Source organism: Xyrauchen texanus, chromosome 19, assembly GCF_025860055.1.
Source record: "Xyrauchen texanus isolate HMW12.3.18 chromosome 19, RBS_HiC_50CHRs, whole genome shotgun sequence".
NCBI classification, from domain to species: Eukaryota; Metazoa; Chordata; class Actinopteri; order Cypriniformes; family Catostomidae; genus Xyrauchen; species Xyrauchen texanus.
In genome coordinates this window covers 24,175,526-24,192,014 of record NC_068294.1, presented here as the reverse complement: position 1 = coordinate 24,192,014, position 16,489 = coordinate 24,175,526, and the positions used below count along the sequence as shown (strand labels likewise).

General features: G+C 38.8%; 1 protein-coding gene across 1 annotated transcript in view; it reads left to right on the top strand.

Annotated features, from left to right (window-relative positions):
• The first annotated feature begins 338 nt into the window (after positions 1-338).
• Positions 339-16,489, top strand: part of LOC127659564 (elongation of very long chain fatty acids protein 6) — a 37,578-nt gene continuing 21,427 nt past the window's right edge. Inside the window, exon 1 of the mRNA XM_052149436.1 lies at positions 339-613. Coding sequence (XP_052005396.1) covers positions 531-613 — 83 coding nt within the window. The 5' untranslated portion in view covers positions 339-530. The remainder of the gene's footprint in view (positions 614-16,489) is intronic.

Sequence of the window (16,489 nt, the reverse complement as noted above, 5' to 3'; positions counted from 1 at the left end):
AGGATTAAAGTGTGATTAACACAGGTGAACATATTACCAGTGTGATGTCAAGTCATTTGCTCTTCTTTCTCTAATGATGGCTTTGTGTAATTGCCAAATATTGTATGTTAGGCTGTTATGAGTGACAATTGACACAACAATGTGGGCTGTACAATATTTTGTAGTAGACAGCAAACTATTTGCAATAGAATTGGCAAAAATCAATAAAAACTGATAGTTTGTAAATCTATGCCAAAGGTCAAGGTAGTCGAGGATAACGACAGAACAAGAGGATGCATCAGTTCTCCGGCGTTAGGACCTTGCGGTCTTCTTCCTCACAAGAGAGGAGGGCGTATGCCGGTGTACGTACGGGTTGAGAGTCAAATAGGCTGACATTCGAGAACAACTCAACGAGTGTCCTGGACGTGGTTAGAGCGATGCGAGGGCAAGGCTGAACCTTAGCCTGTAAATCCGTGAAACTCAACTCATTTAGTCGAGAAATAAAGGCTATTGTTCTTCTACCAGCGTTTGAAGGACGCAGCCGAGAAATCATGTCGGTGCTGGCGCTGCAAGAGTACGAATTCGAGAGGCAATTCAATGAAGAAGAAGCCATTCGATGGATGCAAGAGAATTGGTACAGTAGCTCTGTTGCATGATAAAGGATAGGCTGAACCATGATGATGCGAGATAATCACAGCCGTAAAACAGGGCACGATTTGAAGCTGTTGCATCATCAGATACGAATATATTTTAGTAAACGGTATTGCGTTGCAGTGATTGAATAGCGTATTAATCATTTTAACCATGCATTTGCCGAAAAGCACTTTGCAAATCGCCAGGGGACTCCTGAAAGTCACTGGCTGCCGCCGTTTTAGACATGTAGGCTACCATCCGTACCACGAGAGCATAGAGAGATTTCCCCCCTTGAGACCCATGATGTGACATCAATATTATTTCAGCATGGCGTTCTATTAAATATCTTAAATGATCTGAACATAATGAGTGCGGCTATTTAAAACATCGCTGCTCTCTAATTAGATGTAAAGCCTGTTCAAGGTGATGCTCTGCTTTATGTGTCTTTCATGACGAATTTTCATCCTCTAGGATGCCATCCATATCACATGCAGATAAAAAAAAAAAACTAAGATAACTAGGCTATATATTTATTTTTGGCTGCATAAAATATCAGGTAATCGGTCTCCTATGTGGTTATCTTGTCTTGAGTAGATAGCCTGAAGCCTAGCATAGCCCACTAATAGCTATTAAGTAAAACATGAAAGCTAGATTCATTAAACCGGAAGACTTAATGCAGCCTGTGTTTTTTATTAAGCGCATCTTCCTGTATGTGCATGTGCAAGCATTATCCTTTAATTTTTGCAGAAATTAACAGCGTCATTGCACATCTGGCACGTTTTGCTGCTGAGAAATACATCTGACAAATGGTAACAGCGACACGATTATTCGCCACGGATCAATTTAGCACGTTTGTCATTTTGTAGCGCGTGTGGAGAGACGCATGAGTGAGGCTGGTTTAGAATTCATAGCCACTGACCAATGGGAGGCAGTTTAAGATGTCTGCTGACCGACATCTAACCAATCACGTTTCGGCATCACTGTTCCGACTTCTCTGGGTTGCTTGCATCGCATTTATCATCTTGCTTCGCGCGCTATTGAATGAAGACCACATAAACCTGTTGTAAAATTATGGTTTCAGATTAAATTAGCAAAAAACCTGAACACAAACGTCTTAGTCTCTCTATTTCTGCTGATTAATAGTTTAATGCGAGAAAGAAGATGGGGTTCATTAACATTTCTAAAACGGAGACGCACATTTAAAAAATAATTAAACACATAGGCATTTGACACTTTTAGAGACAACCAGACAGCATATTTTATCATGCAACATTAATAATTAAACACAATTCAGAACAGGCTCATAAACTCTTATTTCCCTCCAGGTAGGCTATTTAGTTATCATGTAACCACCAAAAGGTTCATGGTTTCATAACTGTTCCTAGTAGTCATATTAACTATTTGAAAGATTAAGATAATGGGCCTCTGAGTTGTAATCTGGTGGGGTTTTTATTCCTGTGCCAACTTTCATATTGATCCATGCTGTTGCAGCAACTGTTCTGTTCTTAGAAGAATAGTTGTGGTTCAATACACGTCAAGCTCAATCGAAAGCGTTTTGTGCATTATATTGATCGCCACAAATATTAATTTTGACTTCCCCCTTATTTTCTTAAAAAAATAAACAAATTCTGGGCTAAAGTAAGGCACTTTCAATGGATAGGGTTAATCTGTTAACGTTAAAATACTCACTATTTCAAAATTATAGCTACAAGATGTAGACAATATGCATGTTAACATGATTTTAGTGGTATGACATCACCTACTAATTGTTTCTGTGTAAAGTTATTGCCAATTTTACATCTTTGTTATCATGACAATATGTCAACAATCCCTAAAACTGTAAAAATTATGATTTAAGCAACTTTACAGCTCAAATAATACATTTCTGCCTTTAAACCCTCCAATAATTGGCCCCATTCACTTCCATTGTAAGTGCCTCACTGTAACCGTGATTTTTGGCTTTGTGCTCCAAGCTGATTTAGTTCATACTTCTTGCCAATTTTTAAGAGAATCAGAATCAATAGTCCTCCAGACAACAGGTCATGCACCTCTGTTTTGACATAGATGTACTGCTATTAAGAATTTACACATAGAGATCAGACACCATGAACTGCTTTGAGGTCTTAAGCTGAATTTGCCAAGATAAATGGTTCTAAATCAGCAGATCTTTGCATCTAGACATAACACTAACAAAGATTTGCCATCCTCTGTAATGAAATCCTTATTGCTGACAATCAAATAAATTTAATTTCACACAATATTTCTGTAGAATTTTTCACAATACAGATCCAAGCAGCTGCCCAATCAGTACCTTAAAAACACCCAGTAAGCAGCAGTGTGGCAATAAGAATCTTACTGCAGACTCACAACGGGATGCCACCCTGCTCTGTTTTGCCCTTAATGGCAAGGTTTTACTTTTAACATTCATTATATGGTGATTAAGTTTACACAGATGAAGAAAAGTAGATAATGTTCGGCATTGCAATACAGGTGTTGTCGAGAGGTAGGAGATTGACAGTAATGGCAAAAAAGAGCTAGATCTGGGCAGATGCAAGTATGTAGGGACTGAGGATGAGCTAATTGTTTATTGTAGGTGGTTAGTACACATTCTATGTTGTACTTTGTGCTAATAACGAAATCCGCCATCCATCATCGCACACATGTTGTAATTCACCTAGTTAAATGTTGCGAATGATCATTCAGCTGAGAGGTTGGTTGAAAATAAGGGTTATATACCAATTAGCTGTACCGTTACTCAGCACTTTTTAAGACTATAGATCATTTGGTTAATTCACATTGTGTAATTGACACTTTCGCATTTGATGAAACTGCATACATGCTTAGAGAGTTGCTGCGAGGTGCACATTTCTGCTTTGTAAGGATGGATATTTGAATAATACTATGTTCTGCTCTGTGATTAAGGATTGCAGCAACAGGATCTGTATGCCCGTCTTCCTGCAATTATCAGGGAATCAGAATGTCAGCATTGATAAACAAACTGTGCAGACAGCATGACATTTGGACCGTTCCTGAAATTTTGTGAAGAAAAAGTCTTGAAGTATATAAAGAGATTGACATATGGAATTTTTTTTTTGTGTCCTGGCCTGGGCATGGTAATCAGTTGAATGTTTGAAGCAGCCTATGAGTTTTCATACAGGTAATGAGTTCTTCATTAACAATATCACATGATACAGTGAACATAAAAAAAAAAAAAAAAGCACTCAAATCAAGTTGCACCCAGGAACAAAATATTTACTCAGACCCATTTTTTTTAATATACTCTGAATGTTTGACTTGGACACATACATCTGTATTGCAGTGACAGAGCCAGTTGTCATGAATTCAATGTATGTAGCAGTAAATGTTTGTACGTGCTGTTTACATGCTCTGTACATGTTCTGTCAAACGTAGTAATATCGCAGGGCTAACCGAGTGAAATTAGTTATTTCTGCGGTTGTAACCGAGCTGTATTAAATCTTTGGTCAGTCAATGTGTAATTTCATCTGTAGTTACTAGACGAAAAGATGACAATACAGGCTATATTTTCATGAAAGCGCTAGGCTGCATGCAATGACTACAAAGAGTCTTATCCAATTTTCATGAGAGCGCTAATTCCAAGCACAATTCTCATACAGCACAAGTGGGCATGGATGGGAGTGCTTGCGCTATTGTGTATGCGCACACACTCTGGGTGTAGGCCTACAGTATGTTAATAAGTACAATTTGCGGTTTTCCTGATAAATAGGTAATTGTGCCAAGACATCTGAGAAACACATCTATTCTTTAAGTCTAAACTCAGTTCCTGCATTTGCAGTTTGGGATTAAACACACGTACACAAATTATACATTACAAAACAATGGGAGCACCAAACCATATTCCATGCATCCCTTAACACCGTCAAGTTTTCAGGTGAGACACGGGCATGCAGGACGAGAGCAAACAAACCCAGAGAGGCAGATAGAGAACACATACTTTACAACACATGCGTTTGCAGTCTGGAGCAACACAGTCGACAATATAGTTGGGAATCTTTAGGAATCTCACGACTCGATCCAATTCCAATTCTGGGAGTCATAATCCGATTCCACAATGATTCCTGAAACATCTACATATTTTTCTTATTGATTATTCAGCTGTGCAAAGGCAAAACACAGTAACTTCACATTTTTACCGAAATCAGGTTTCTTAGACTGATTTGTTCTCTGACAGACATGTCTATCTCAACTTTGCCCAGATTTTGAGAAAATCCACACTAAAATCAAGTAATTGTTTTGTTTTGCCTTTGTATGGCAGGACTGTCATCATAAAAAAATAATTACTTTATTATTTATTTTATTTCATTAACAATTTGGCCCTTTACATTCAGTATGCACCAGCAGTGAACAACACATGGAGTATCCATAAAATTCAATAACATGTTCTCTATAAATACACTCAGATTTGTAGAATATCAAAATATTTCAGTTTCTTTCTTTAGAACCTTTTTATCAAAAGTAATCTCTTTAAAGCACAAGAAAATAAATATTTGTTCACTATCAAAACACTAATAAATGTTATTAAATTTGTCAACTCATTATATCCAAATACATTTGTTTGTTTAAAGCATTGTTAATATTTTTTTATTTTTAGAATGTTTAATTAGAATTATTCTATTCTAAGCTATTTCTTTTACTCAAACCACAAATATAGGTTGCCCCTTCAGGATAGCTACATAAGATATCGGCTTCTGTGGGAGTGCAGATGTCAGCTTCTACTTTCTTCCTGACAGATGATAGTACAGCGGCACAAATAGCGAAATGATTGCTTAAGAAATCTATCAAGTATCTCTTAGGTGGTGTTCCATCTGTTTGTTCGGTGACTAGATGTCTCACCTGCTTGAAATTTGTCTGACGAGTCATCAGGCGTGCGCTCTGTCCTGACAAGCAAGAGACTGGCAACAAGAAAATGTCAATGAAATATAGAGAGCACAAACAGGAGACAAAATGTTGAAAAAAATAATTCAAACATTATCTATGTCTTCCAAACTGCTGTCTCAACTTTATTTCTAGCTGTTTGTTCCTGTTCTGTGCAAAATAGGGCACAAGCTTGTCTTTCATGCTGTTCGTGGACTTGTCATGAATAAACTCTCCTATTGACATGTGCGCGAGTTTGTGAATACGTTTTAGGATTATAATTTCAGTCAGGGACAAATGGTCACGTAGTGTGCACTTGGCTTTAGTTAGTATGCGCTTGTGTATCCATTTGATTCTAGCAACTCAGTCTCTGGTTCGCACTTAAGCGACAATACCCTGCCATGGTTTACATTTTACTCAGAATCAATCCTGAATTTGAGTATCAATTCAGAATTGTTGGAGAATTTTTTTTTTTTTAAATACTCTGAATGTTTGACTTGGACAGGTAATGCATCAGTAAATCCATTTGTTCTCCCAACCCTACAATATAGTCATTGCATACAGCCCATTTACACTACCAAATGTTTATGAATGTGCTGTCTTCACTTAAATAGACGTTGCTTCACAGGGAATGGAATATAAAATAGGGCGCAGATGGTGCAATTACTGGAGAAGAACCTCTGAATTAAATTGCACTTGACCCAGTCCATTATGGCTTTGTGCGCACACTCGTGATTTTCACATCCCCCTTGTGCTTAGATTAACATGAAAATACCAAAGCATTATGACCATGCCAACTGACTTTGTACATATGGCATATTGAATACTCTTTAGATGTAGCAGTCTTAAAATAGGCCCTCCATCTTAGATGTTTTTTTGTGATAATTTGTATTCATTTGAGTTTTTTTCTTGATAGACAAAACACTTTCAGCAAAGATCAATGAGATAAAGTCATAGTCTGTTCTTTGTGCCATGTTTGCTGTTGGTCTGGGTTGACTACAGAGAATTAGCTAAGATTGTAGGTAGCTGCAGGTCATTCTCTAATCTGGGTGTATTTTTATCTTCTATTCTCACAGTGATGCACTGCCCAAAACTTTCTTTAATGAGCTCTATTGAATAGTCAAGACCCAAGTATGGAAAGTTTTTCTGTGTTCAAAATCAGATCGTGCCCTGTCAACCTTGTTGCCTTTCAAAGTATATTCTTTTGACCACAAGCACATACGGACACGTCCGACGCATACACACTATGACTGTTTTGATAGAGTAGATACTCTTGTACTAGTCAATGCTAGGCGCATGCGCCTATGATGCGCACAGACAAGGACTGTCCTTGTGTCAAGAAAATCTTGGCAGTATGGCGACAGTCCGTGCAGAATGTGCTGATGATGAAATTTGAATCACGCATCCAGTTCGCATTCCAATTAGCAACCTGTAAAACCGACATATATTTCGGCCTAAAGATTGTCTTTTATTTTGAGAGACAGACTATCAGGCATAGTCTGTATAAGCAGGGCTACATAAAAGTTGACTGAATCCTGAACGGATTGCCAGGTTGACATAATAGGTGAATTCTGCCTTTAACACATAAACCTTCAGCTGGAGACTTTCCTGGCACAATCAGACTAATGCTAGTTGAAAGAAATGTAATTGAATATAATCTTACAAATGCATACAGTCACTGCCCTACACCATATAGTGAGATTCAGTCTCAGAAAAATACTGTCACTGCCCTTGAAGGTTAATCTTTATGAATGAGATTTGCTTTAATTGCAACCTTCAGTTGACACTGAAGTATAAAAAGCCTTTAATAGAACTTAAAGCCTTTGACACTCACCACAGCTCAGAGCACAACAAATGCATTTCAAAATTTGACCTCTAAAAGAGCGGTCATCTTGTCTCTATTTTCATTGCGAGTAACCCTGAAGCAGAGATTGTATTTGATGTTTGGACAGGGCAGTAGAGAAAGAACAGATACCTCTGGCTACAGCCCTTTTTACCATGTCACATAGTGTAACATCAACCATGAGTTTGCTCTGCCTTAGCCCTGTCTTTACGCTCAGATATTAAACACAACAGCAATTAAACGTTCTTTCCAGATGATTACTGGTACAAGAAAACAAAGCAGCATTTCACTATAACTATACTTACATGGGGGAGAGTCGTCACACTTATTACTTTAAAACAGCTAAATGTAAAAAGGTAATTGTGTTATCCCAAAACTCATTGTAAACAATAAATTAAATAAATGTGTAACTTATTTTTATTTAAAATGTGACCTGACATTAAAAATATCCTTGTTCTGAGAAAACAGTTCAACCTCTCTGTGTTAAAATATCCATTATATAGTTGACTGTAGTTGTCTGAATGCATGCTAGTGTGGTTTTGTTGACTCATTTACCCAAAAGTTTAGTAAAAATATGATTATCGTTATGTAATTGTTTGGTAACACTTTAGAATAAGGTTGTATTTGTTAGGGGTGTAACGGTAAATTGTTCCAGTGCCACGATATATCGCAATATATATATAAGCGACCGGTTTAAAAAAAAAAATTGTGATATAAAATAGATTTAAATGTAACCAATTAAACATCTCAATTTTGACCAACAGAAATTTGAACAACAGAGGGTGTACTCAGCATAGGCCAATGCATAATCTCTAGAGGACATTCGATCCCTCATGCTAAAAAGTCATATCTCTTTCTCTCACTCCCGGTGCTCCTTTATTCATTCGCTTAAATGATAAAGGAAAACCATCTAAAATGCAAAAGGTTGCAATAATTATAGTGCTTTCATGGACGTTCCATATTAAATCATGATGTAAACTGAAGACACACAAATCTCCAACACTCGTTTAACATGAGGATTGAGATAGATGTCTGACTGTTGATTTGCTCTGTAATGTCATTCAAGTTTACTGCAATTGTAGTTAACATCTGGGAAAGGATCATATTGATAGACTCATAGATTATGATAGATCATAATTTCATATTGTTGCACATCTCAGACTAAGCCACACAGACACATTGCACTGATGGAAGCTCACTAGAGTCAGTGATCAAATTAAACAATCTATATGTTTTAATATGTAACATCCATGAAAGCACACTATAATTATTGCAGCCTTTTGCATTTTAGATGGCTTTCCCTCAAAATTTAGGCAAATGAATAAGGGAGCACCGGGAGTGAGAGAAAGAGATGTGCATTTTAAGCACAATGGATCAAATGTCCGCTTGTATCACGAGAGTGAATCTGCTCTGCGCAAGAGAAAATTAAAGTTTACAGTGGTTTAATGATAGTGCTATATTAACCTACTATATGTAATGCTGAATATTGTGTATAAGAATGCTATGGGAAAATATGATCTTAATGTCAAATGTAATGCCTAATTTGATTTCATTAGTACATTTAAGGAGAGCCTTCATTATTTAGCTGGATAAGCATGCACTTCCATTCAAATGTATGTTTTGAATCGGTGACAGTAGTATTTGAGAAAAATAAAGTATAAAGTAAAAATAAAGTAATGGCGGATATGAAAAATGTACGTACAGTATATGGCATTTCACATGTGACACGGCAAAAGAAAACAGGGACATACTGTAAAACTTGTCTTTATTATAGCCCGTGGCGGCAGCTTCTCAGTTTTTCTGCCGGGCATATAATACAAAAATAAATAAAATATAAATAATACTAATTATGAATAACAATAATGGAAATGGTGACAATGAATAAAAAGCCAAAAATGTCATATTAGGTTTAATTGCACCTATAGGTTATCAGTTCAACTTCAGATTAACACTTAGCCTCGTTCTTTACAGGACTATTTATCCTAACATAGACAAAATTTTGTGTAAGCCTACTTGCTTTAAAGGCTTGTGTAACAAAGTTTTTCATTTTCTTGGAAAAGGAGGAAGCAGGAGACGGCGAGATCCAACTCAAAAGGGGCTTTACTTTTCCAGACTCAAAAATCACACTTAAGTGTACACACTCAATAATGCTTTTCAACACAACAGAAAAATTGCACACTGGAACACTGCTCCGTGCAGCTCTCTCCCCCTCACTAGCAACTGGCTTGCTCTTAAAAGCCATTCTCAACTCTTACTGCAATGACAAACAGCTGTTTGGCTCTCCATTCACAAACCATCGCTCAACCACACCCCCACTACCACAGCTTATTAAAGCCTTCATTTTAAATGTATATTCTTGTGTTTGTTTATTTGATTATCAATTAACCAACCTGCAGTATTTTTCTCAGCAAAAACTAGGCAACAACTGTTGTACAATCAACAGGAATTATTACCACAGGGTGCTTTCATGCTCAGTTCGATTACTTGGTCTGAACTTGAGTTCCTTTCGTCCCTCCTCCCCCTGCCCCCGTTGGATTCTGTTTGCATAATATTAATTTAGTCTGAACCGCAGTCCTACTGCATCATCATCGTGAGTACAAGTGGCAGCTGTCTACCACTGTAACTAGGTAACAACTGTTCACTGTGTTAAGTATTGAAGTTTGTCTCTTTACATGCACAGAACAACACTTACATTTGCCTGCCGCGGACGCATTTAATGTGCAAAAATGTCAAGAATGTGAGCTGTTCTCTGAAGGCAATTATATTTGACAAATGAAAGGTATGAGAAATGCATTATACCATAATAACTGCAATCGGGAGCCAGCAAAGGAACAAATTGTACAGCATCAATGACAGTTCAGTTCCCCAATTAAGGACAATTGCATTCATATCAGCAGCAAACTGTACATATGAACTGTACCCCAGACCACCTTTTCAAGTGAACTCGGATATGGTTCACAGGGGCGCACTGAAGTTCAGAAAATAGTATTCACATCATACAAACGAACCCATGTGCACACCAAAAGTGCAACTGTGAAAGCACCCTTAGTAAACAGTGACAGTAAGCAGAAAGCTTACATATCACCGTATATGAGCTCCTGATAATAGATTAAATGTTAGGGATCGGCCAATCCGAAAAATTGGTCATTAGTATCAGCTGTAAAAATCCTGTTTGGAGAATCCCTTGTTTCAAGTATAGAATTAAAAAAATATTCTAATTAAACAGGGTTTTGAACTAGGTGTCTGAAACCAACATATAAAAACCACTGCTTGAGAAAACAGAATTGGTGAATTTGAACATGTTTGACTCAAAGCTGTGGTGAGTGTCAAAGGCTTTATGTTCTGTCAAAGAACATTTTAGACTTCAATGTAAACTGGAGGATGCAAAGCTGCTGAGATATGGCCATGTGACAACTAGCCCCGGTATTCCTTATATAATTTGCAGTTTAATGTTCATTAACGTAGAATCAGCACCGTTCCAAAAATGGACTGAGTTTGCATGTCCTCATGTTAAGCTTTTGCAATGGTAGAAAATCTTTGCTGGCTGATATTTTGTGCTTGTATAGTGAGTTCTATCCTGCACTTTTCCAGCATTGTGCTGCGTTTGGTTAAAAATCACTGAATCTAGCAGAATAAATTCAGCTTTCATCATTAGTCTAAAACTGCTATTAGGCTGCAGATTCAGTGTATTTAGCTGCTCTGATTTGCTTTTAAAGCACTTCAAGTGCAAGCAGCTTTGGCCAGATATGAGCTATTGCAGGTAGCGTCATTAGTCTTTTTCCGCTACAGGTCTGATATACTAAATATGAAAAATGGAAAAATAAAAACATGGACAAAAACACAGATTATGAAGTCAAGGGCTTGATGGTCTTGCTATGCATAAACCTACAGTACTTAGTCTGTGTTGATAACGCAGGACCTGAATTAGCTTGGCTGCTTTAAAATATTTGTTGTTCAGGAGGACACTTCCATCTCACAAGCTTTTGCTGGATCATTTTGGCCAATTTATATGCAAGCTCTGCTTTTTTGACAAGGCAGCAAGGCCCAATGTAAATCTTCATTCGCATCTCGAATGGATGGTCAGCACTGGAGGCTGGGTTTTACTGCAGCTATGCACCATCTGATTAAACCATTACCTCACTGGAGCGCTCAGCCTCACAGATTGAGATGCCCTCTATGACTCTCATTGGCTATGTTCACATTGCAGCTGAATGTGGCCCAAACTGATTTTTTTACTCACATGTGACACATAACTGTTTATTTGATGACAGTGTGAACAGTCAAAAGCACTTTGAATCTGACATTTTCAAATCCAATCTGGGCTTCTTTCATATGTGGAAATAAATCGGATATGTATCTGATTTTTTCCTATGTGCCTTCAGTGTGTGAACACTGTCACGTCAGATTTAATGTGATTTTTTACATCAATCTAACTGTTATAGTTTAAAAATGTAATTTCAAGTCATATCTTTTCTAGTTAATGCATTCAGTTCCTTTTAAGACAAAAAATTGTAGGCTTCAACAATTGGGTTTAGCAGATCATTTGAATTTCACAAAGTAAAATATGCGCATGAAAAGATGCAGAGTTAATTCTCTTTGCTCATGTCACTCGTACATTTCATTTCTCAAACTGAATCAAAATGTAAATGCAAGCAAGCAAATGGAAATCTGAAATAATTACAGATAACTCTTACCTTATTTATATATAATGTAGTTTTGCCCTGTTCTTCAGTTTTAATTTTGTCTTGCTCATAATATTACATTCTTGAGCTTCAATTGAAAGGAAATTCCAACATATGACTTTAAAAGACTTTATTTAAAATAACTTTATCCATCTGGTCCTCCATCACTTGCTGATATATATATATGTATTATTTTTATTTTTTTTGATAGTCATTAGTGTCCTATTCGGGTCAACAACAAAAAACAACTTATAACTATTTAAAAAATGTATAAAGTAATTATACATACTAAAATAATGAACACATCTGTGTTTGTTATATGCATCCATGTCACAAGTGTTGGCTGTTCAGACTAGTGTCTGATATGGGCTATATTAAAATATTATGTGAACAAACGTGCAAAAAAATCTGATTTGAGCAGAAAAGATGATTTGGGCCACATTCAGCTGTGGTGTGAACGTAGCCATTCACTCTCCTTGCAAGATATTTGACGTCCTCCCAAAAACATGTCTCTTGACATGGCGCTAATAAAAAGAAGATACATTTGTCCTTATGCAAATGCATTGCATCTCAGTGCCACATCTGTCTCTGAATGTCCATCTTCTATGAAATGAATAACCTTGCTGGTTCCATTACAACTTGCCAATTATTTTCTTCATTGCATCAAATGTTTGGTTCTGGTAGAATACATAATGACATGCAAATACAGATGTTTGTAATGGTTTACTATTAGCAACGTCTTGGCTAAGTTTCTCAAGCTTTTTGTTAGCTATAGCACAGTGAAGAAATGTCTCTATTAGAGTGAGCAATCTCAGCCACTGTTTCTAACTCAGTAGCAACCAGCAACATTATTTTCCGATAACACTAATAAATTAGTCCTATAAAATATGTGCATACTGCTGAAGCCTCTGTTTGTACACAAAGAAAAATGCAATAACAAGTCAAGGTTGGAGGGGGCTGTATGCATAGAATGGACTCGCTGTTCTGAACAGAGTGAGGTCAGTGTTTCTCACATCCAGTAGGCAGGAAAATAAAATGATGCTCAGTGTGCCTTCAAAACCTACACCATTCTTTTCTTCAAACAATGCCTTTCACATGGAGAAGAAATGGAACAACCTGGACAGATTGCTAAATATAAATGCAGACTCTCAGAACTACTAATTGTATGTTTTGAATTTGACTCAGTGTAGGCCTATACAATGAAAACTACTTTCAAGGAATTGTCTCTTGTTATACTTGTGTCAAATGGGGTGATCAGAACCCTGCAGAACATCTGGGGCTCCTTGTCCAACAGAAGTTTGAGTTGAGGAAACCTTTGAGACTTGGAAAGACAGCAAAAGTCACGCACATCATCACAGTGATGATGTTGTCAGAAAGAGACAGTTTTGGCTTCTAATGCCAGCTGACTGTTGGCCAGCTGAAAGCTCCTATCTGGTTGACTTATATAAAATAAAAAAAGAACAAAATTTGTTGTCAGAACTGATGTTGGTGTTGTTAGTACACTGTGTTTAATGTGCATATAATACATAAAAACGTATATAGATCTCAGATAACTACAACAGTAAACCAAATGGTAAAAAGTCAGTTATTTCAACATTCTAAATAATGATTGCAAATCACATTTAGGTGGATCAACATGACCTAAAAATTGAATTAGGTTGCACTGTGGATATTTCGAACTATCACTGTTTAGTAGTTTATGAGCATTGCCAGACATTATGAGGTCCTAAAAGCAACACAAGCAGTCAAAATAAGCCCAATAAACTGTTTATGTTGAAAAGCTCCAACTACAGATGCCAACCAAGCTTGATTCCATCCACCACACAACGATCACTTTCTCCGGATTACTAATAACACACACCTGTTCACCATCAGCAGCCTCATCAACAAGCACTATAAAACACTCACCATAACCCCAGTTCAGCGTGAAGCCTCCAACAGGAACAGACCTTTCACCGTTGTCTTCTGAGCCTCTGATGTATCCTGGTTACTAGACGTAACGTATACTCACCTGCAAATCTCTAACCTCTGTGTCCTCGTTCTGTTGTCTCCAGGACTCCTGTTCGAATTGCCCATTGCCAGTGATCCTGTATTCTTCCAATCCTCCAGTGAGTCCTCCGAACCTGCTTGCTAGTGACTGCATCGGTAAGAGAGAAGACTAGTATCAATGAATTGTGACTACCTGGTATCTACATTCCTGAAGAGAGTGTGCTTACCTGCTGCCGTCCTGCACCGAGTGATCTTCACCGATCTGCACTTGAACTCACTAAATACTCACCTAGCACTCTTGCCACCTTGAATAAAGCTGTGTTTGGATTCACTTACCTCTGTCTCCTTGCCTATATCCTGACAGAAGGCTTGACCAACACGCTATGAATCCTGCACAGCCAAGACGGCGCTCAGAACCCGCCTCTCTGGTTTATGTTGCCAACTCCGCCTCCCGGCCAGCGCCCTTCTCAGGCCGGGCGGAAGACTCTAGGACTTGAAAAATGTATGCAGCAGACTCTCCGAGTGCACCAAAGATCCCAGAACTGTTATCTAGACATTCAACAAACAGCCCCATACTTCATCAGGTTCCACCTGAATTCTACTCAGAACCGAGGTCGAAAAGATGCAAGTAGAAACCCATCGACTGTCTCAAGCTGAGCAAATTGCCGAGAATTAAGATTATGCTTATATTGGGATTGAAGGCCATTTCCTCCGCACATGCCCATCACGCCCTCCTCGTCTACTTGTAAGTTCAGTTCTTAACCACCCTTCAGTATCAACCCCGTTAACAATATCAGTAACCCTGAAGTTTCCAAATTTCCACACTTCAGTCGCGGCCATCGTTGACTCCGGGTCGGCAGGCGATTTCATATCAGGAAGTCTCTGCTAGAAACTCAAGCTTCAGAGATCCAACACATCCAAACCATACTCCATCCATGCAGTAACTGGCGAAGCTATCAACAAGGGGTACGTAACATCTCGGGTAACACCCATTACATTATGTGTTGAGAACGCTCACCAAGAATCGCTTGAACTGTTCATTCTTGAGAATAGCCAAACTGACATAATCATTGGTTATCCATGGCTCATCCGCCATCAACCAACCATTAATTGGAGATCTGGCAAGATTCTGAACTGGGGTTGCAACTGCCCTTCGACTGACGCTGCACTCCCAGTCCTGTCATCCACCGAGCCCCCAGAACTGGTTTCAGTGATTTCAACTTCCATCGAAAGCCTGACAGAAAACCTGTCAGTGACTATTCCTCCAGTGTATTCTTCTTTTGCGGATGTGTTCAATCCCGTTGCAGCTTCCAGGTTACCACCACACTGACGATGGGACTGTGCTATTGACTTGATTCCAGGGGAACCCATTCCAAGGGGTCGGGTGTACTCCTTGTCCATTCCTGAACAAACAGCAACAAAAATACATCGAGGAGGCTCTACACCAGGGGTATATCAGACCATCCACCTCACCTGCTGCCGCCAGTTTCTTTTTCGTCTCCAAGAAAGATGGAGGATTAAGGCCATGCATAGATTACAGAGCGCTCAATAAGATCACAGTAAAATTCAGTTACCCACTCCCGCTTGTCCCATCTGCCCTCGAACAACTTCGAGAAGCCAGAATGTTTACCAAACTTGACTTAAGAAGTGCATACAACCTAATTAGAATACGAGATGGGGATGAGTGGAAGACAGCATTCATTACCCCCGCAGGGCACTACGAATACCTTGTGATGCCGTATGGTCTGGTAAACGCTCCTTCCATCTTTCAGAGCTTCATGGACGAAGTGCTCAGAGACTTCCTGAATCTCTTTGTGTTAGTATACATCGACGACATTCTAATCTACTCGAAAGACCCAGTAGAACACCAACGTCACGTCTCTCTAGTACTCCAACGACTCCGAGAATCTCTCTGTTCTTGAAGGCAGAAAAATGCATGTTCCATCAGACCACTGTCGAGTTCCTGGGTTACCGCCTCAGCGAACGAGGAGTTGAGATGGATGACCACAAGACCAAAGCCATCACCTCCTGGCCCACTCCGCAGTCGGTAAAAGAGCTGCAAAGATTCCTGGGCTTCTCAAATTTCTACCGACGGTTCATAAATAATTATAGTATGTTAACAGCTCCACTAACTTCTCTCCTGAAGGGAAAACCAAAGACTCTTCCTTGGAACTCTGATGCTGAACACGCCTTTCAGTCTCTCAAGACCGCATTCACCAGTGCGCCCCTGCTCCATCACCCAGATCCTGAAAAGGTCTTCCTCGTCGAGGTAGATGCTTCTACTACTGGGGTAGGAGCAATCCTGTCTCAGTGCTCAGAACACTCTTCCAAACCCATGCCCTGTGCGTTCTTTTCACGGAAATTATCCACCACTGAGAGCAACTATGACATCGGCAACCGAGAACTCCTGGCCGTTAAACTTGCCCTAGAAGAGTGGATGCACTGGTTGGAGGGGGCCAAGCACCCGTTC